Raw genomic sequence first — 5,123 nt, 5'->3', positions numbered from 1 at the left:
ATTAGAAATTAAACTCTATCAAGGAATATTGTTGTGTAAGAGCTATTGGTATTAACTTGCATTTTTTTTTTTAAAAAAAAAAAAAAATCAACTACACAAAAAGTATTTGCTTCTATTTTCCAATATAGAAAAAATAAAAGAAAATTATAAAAATAATTTTCTCTTACCTAATATTATAATTGATAATAATGAGATGAGCCAATTAATTTTTTTAATAATTTTTTAATTAAACAAAACCAAGTCCATTTCTACCCACTACCAAAACATATCTCAACCCTAGAACATAAAACCAAAAAAGAAAAAGAAAAAAAAAAGAAAAGAAAAAAAAAATGATGCCCATAACGCACCACTGCGCAAAATAGCATCCTCCACCATTAAACACTATTAACACACCGTTTATTACAATTCTTCCCAGAAAATTAAAAAATAAAGAAAAAAAACCACACAATTTCTTTTTTATTACCAGTAAATTGTCTCCATTTCCGATCGGCTCAATCGACGGAATCTAGAATTCTTCGCCGCCGATTAGCCGGAATTTTTCTTTTATCCGATTCTCTGAAAATTTTGGTTCCCTAAACCCTAGAAAACCTTTACTATTTAGTACTTCCACTATAATCACATATTATTTATATATAGATATAAATTATATATAAAAAAGAAAATGCGTTTTTTTTTTCTCTGTCTGTGCTTTAGGTACAGTGAGATTTACAATTAGCTCAGCTTGATTTAGCTCGAGCTCCCAAGTACACGTGGCGATCTGGGTCTTCTTCACCTCCACTTCTGCTCAAGTTTCAGTGAGTATTTTACTATAATCTTTGTGCTACATCGTTAGTGTGTACTACTTCAGTTTTCCAGTTTTGTTTTTTGAATTGTCAGGAATGGAATTTGAGCTTTAATTTTGTAGTTTTTGGGAGATGGGTTTTCGATCTCAGCGCATTATTCTTTGGGGTTTGAGTTGAGTGGAATTCGGATCTTAGATTTAGGATATTCAGCTGATTCTTACTTATTTGGGGATTTTGAAGAATGGACTTGATTTTGATTGTGGATAGTGTTTGGTGGTTGGAAAAATCGAGGATTATGTAGGAAAAGGAAATTCTAGTTGTATTTCTTGGTTTGCATTTATGTCTTATAAATCTTAACAGTATAAAGTTCAAATCTTCGGTTATGATATTACGTTTTTTTAATTTCTTCGGTCGATCGCAAGGTCAATCATAAATCCTTGCTTCAGATTTAGACTTTTTGTGTAGCTGCTGCTGGAACGTAAACGTAAGAGATTGCGTTTCTGACTTTATTGTCATTAATACGACATGGTCAATCACAGTTCTTAGTCTTTTTCTTTATTTATTTATTTTTGAAGCGCAATACTTGATGCCCATCAACCGTCTTTATTTATATATACATATGTATTGCGATTTTAATTTGTTGCTAATTATTTGCAGAAATGAAAATGTGGGTATGCTTGAGAATTGAGCTTCTTTCGTGGTTAAGCACGTTGTCTTGGTTGTAGCTTAATTTTCAAAGTTTTGGTTTTGATGTAATTTGAATTACTACACTACATGGAAGCAAACAAGGAAGAAGCTCTGAAAGCGAAAGAGATCGCTGAGAAGCGATTTTTAGAGAAAGACTTTGCTGGTGCAAAAAATTATGCGTTAAAGGCCAAGACACTGTATCCGGGACTGGAGGGTATATCCCAAATGGTCACGACATACGACGTTTATATTGCTTCTGAGGGTAAATCCAATGGTGAAACAGATTACTATTCTATTCTCGGGTTGAAACCTTTTGCAGATAAAGATGCAGTAAAGAAACAGTACAGGAAAATGGCCGTGTTGCTTCATCCTGATAAGAACAAATGTGTGGGAGCTGATGGTGCTTTCAAACTTGTTTCTGAGGCGTGGACCTTGTTGTCAGATAATTCCAAAAAGAAGTCTTACGATCACCAGAGAAACAAACAATCCTCCACAGTTGTTAACCAGACAAATTTGTCTTCTGTTCATTCTTCTGGTGTTGTTACAGGCTATAATAATTGCTCCAATTCCTCTGCTTCTCACGGTAGACTTGACACGTTCTGGACAGTTTGCACTTCATGTAAAGTGCAGTATGAGTATCTTCGGAAGTATGTGAACAAGAGACTTTCGTGTAAAAATTGTCGGGGCGTTTTCATTGCTGTGGAAACAGGGACAGCCCCAGCAAATGGATCTTTCCCCTATACTCCTTGGTCCTATGTACCTGGCAATGGTTATGCTGGAAGTCATGGCTACGACGGGGTTACATATGTTCCCTCGAACACGACCTATTTTGCAGGAAATGGGGTCTCCGGTTATCATTCTGGACATGGATTTGAATATGTTTCCAATGTATCATTTCAGTGGAGTTCGTATTCTGGAAGTTCTGTTGGAGTTATGGGTCCTACTGGACCGTCTTCTGTAGCCCCTGATGCTATTTATCACACCCATGGAAACGTAGCTGGAGCTAAGTTAAACACCAAAGCCAATGGAAAGCGTTCCATGAAAAATGTTGGGGCTAATGGAAATTTGAATATGCCCACTGGTGGTTACGATTCATCAGGGTCAAAGGTCAACAAACTTGATAAGAGAAGAAAACTTACAGTGTCTTCCAGTTTCCGCAATGGATATGACGAAGCTGTTCCACCATCTGATTTGGAAACAAAAATGGAAAATGGGAATGCAAGTAGTGTGCCTGATCATAAACTATCTAGTCCAGTTGAAGTTCTGAATAAACGATGCTCGGCAGCACCTGCATTCGATGCTAGAAAGCTGTTGATTGAGAAGGCAAGGACAGAAATTCTGAAGAAATTGGAAGAGATTAAGTTGGATTCAACTGCGGAACCCATAGTTAAAAAGTCAAAAGCGCTATCTGAAGTTGGTCAAGCTATGGTAGCTAAAGAAATAACCGAAAAAGTGGACTCAGATGCTTCTGTTTTCCAATTAAATGGACGTAAAACTGCTCCTCTCTCTATTACTGTACCTGACCCTGATTTCCATGATTTTGACAAAGATAGATCAGAGGAATGCTTCAAGCCAAAACAAATATGGGCTCTGTATGATGACGAAGATGGTATGCCTCGTTTGTACTGTCTGATACGTGAAGTGCTCTCACTTAATCCCTTTAAGATCCTTATTACTTACTTGAGCTCGAAAACCGACAGTGAATTCGGGTTGGTGAATTGGCTGGATTGTGGATTTACCAAGTCTTGTGGAAATTTCAGGGCGTACAACTCTGATATTGTTGAACAAGTCAACATTTTCTCTCACCTTTTGAGCCGGGAAAAAGCTGGCAGGGGAGGATGTGTTCGGTTATACCCGAGGGGTGGAGATATTTGGGCTGTGTACAGGAATTGGTCACCAGATTGGGACAGATCAACGCCAGACGAAGTGAGGCACCAATACGAAATGGTGGAGGTCCTTGATGATTACTCTGAAGAGTTTGGGTGTTGTGTTTCTCCTCTCGTGAAAGTCACAGGATTCAAAACAGTATATGGCAGGAACTCTGACAAGAATGCCATACGATGGATCCCGAGGAGGGAGATGCTACGCTTTTCTCATCAGGTGCCGTCGTGGTTGCTCAAGGGAGAAGAGAATGATTTGCCAGAGAAACGTTGGGATCTGGACCCAGCGGCGACCCCAGATGATCTGCTTCATGCTGCTGGAGAGGCAGAGGCTTAACACACTAGAAGAGCAGGGGAGCACAATTTACTTGGTGGGGAATGTCATTTTAGCATTCTTTAAACAAAACTTAGGTTTAACTGTACAAATATGTCACACTTTGGGTAGAGACCATTGCAACAATTAGGCGCCGGAAGTGGTTTTAGAGGGTGTCATGTTTTTACTGAGTAAAAACTTATCATTAGATTTTATAAATTTATTGACTGCTTGTTTACATCTTATCCCTTTTCAGCTGTTGTAAGTTGTAACAGTTATTTAGTATATCAGATTGCCAAGTCAATCGTGACTTTAATTTTTTGTTTTTCCTTTACCATGATTTTTTTAAATTACTATTATTATTATTATTCCATAAAAAGCTTTGTTGTTAGACTTCGATGAACATGGCCCTTCTCGGATCTTTCGATTGCCGTGTGGCTTTGAGTTGAGACCTGTCATGGCAATATAATATTTGTCCTGTTTTGGCTCTAGTCTCTATCTAGTCTCTACATTTTTTTTTGTCTTCTCTCTATCGATTGAAAACACAACTTCATGTCTCAAATATGAGACCCCCACATCTCATGCATTAAATAATACATGATATTACTTATTCGGTGAAAGACGATCACTTGGTAGTGTATCATTACCTTTTTAATAGATGTTGAAGATTCAATGTTGTCTGAACGATTATTATATTTTATGATTCAACCGAACTAACTGCAGAGTTTAAAATAACGCCAAACATATGCACAATCAGTCACCTCAACCAAACGTGTTTTGGCTTTTGGAAACATGCTCCTCATATTCCAATCAATTTATAAGGAAACCAGCTTCACTATTTTTTCCCTTTTCCAGCTTTAACCAGCAGAGCATGAATTCGTGTTTAATAAATTACCGAGTATTTGTTTTATAACCATAAATAATTTATCAATCCATGATGAAATTGTTTTATTACCTTCAATTATCCATTGAAATTACACTAGCAAACGAAATTACTGTTTTATCTTGCTCTAGTAAAATCATATCAATAATTTAATTCCTCCAGTTGATAACTCATCACTTGTAATTTTCCATCTCCAAATTCTCAGAGAAGCATTTTAGCACTATTGAGACTTGATGATATCTCAACAATTTATGGGGAGCAAAATTTTCAGGATGAAATAGTTACCTATATTTATAATTTCGTTATAAAAATATAAATAAATAATAATAAGATTTGATGGACAGAAAGGCCAAGGTAAATATATAGAACTCTTGTATTAGTCATATATATATATGTATCACTATTAAATGATTATATTTCTTTTACCAATAATAATAAATTATTAATAGGTAAATGTTCTTTTTATAAAATTAAAATAAGTATAATTAATTAATTAATATATTTAATAGATTTTTTTAGTAATTAATATTTATAAATATATTTTTTTTATATATCTAAATCGGAATATTTACACAGGG

The 5,123-nt window shown here is 35.6% G+C and overlaps 1 protein-coding gene across 1 annotated transcript; it reads left to right on the top strand.

Moving 5' to 3' along the window:
- Positions 1–234: 234 nt before the first annotated feature.
- LOC115699077 (uncharacterized) lies at positions 235–3,983 on the top strand. The gene is made up of 2 exons (XM_030626292.2): positions 235–794; positions 1,440–3,983. Exon 2 carries the CDS (start codon positions 1,557–1,559, stop codon positions 3,684–3,686), a length of 2,130 nt encoding a protein of 709 aa, XP_030482152.2. The 5' UTR covers positions 235–794; positions 1,440–1,556; the 3' UTR covers positions 3,687–3,983.
- The last annotated feature ends 1,140 nt before the right edge of the window (positions 3,984–5,123 follow it).

This window comes from Cannabis sativa, chromosome 8 (assembly GCF_029168945.1).
Source record: "Cannabis sativa cultivar Pink pepper isolate KNU-18-1 chromosome 8, ASM2916894v1, whole genome shotgun sequence".
In the NCBI taxonomy this organism is placed as follows: Eukaryota; Viridiplantae; Streptophyta; class Magnoliopsida; order Rosales; family Cannabaceae; genus Cannabis; species Cannabis sativa.
This window is presented reverse-complemented; position numbering and strand designations above follow the sequence as displayed.

Excerpts from the sequence above, each read along its gene's own strand:
- LOC115699077 (XM_030626292.2), top strand. The coding sequence starts at position 1,557 with ATGGAAGCAAACAAGGAAGAAGCTCTGAAAGCGAAAGAGATCGCTGAG.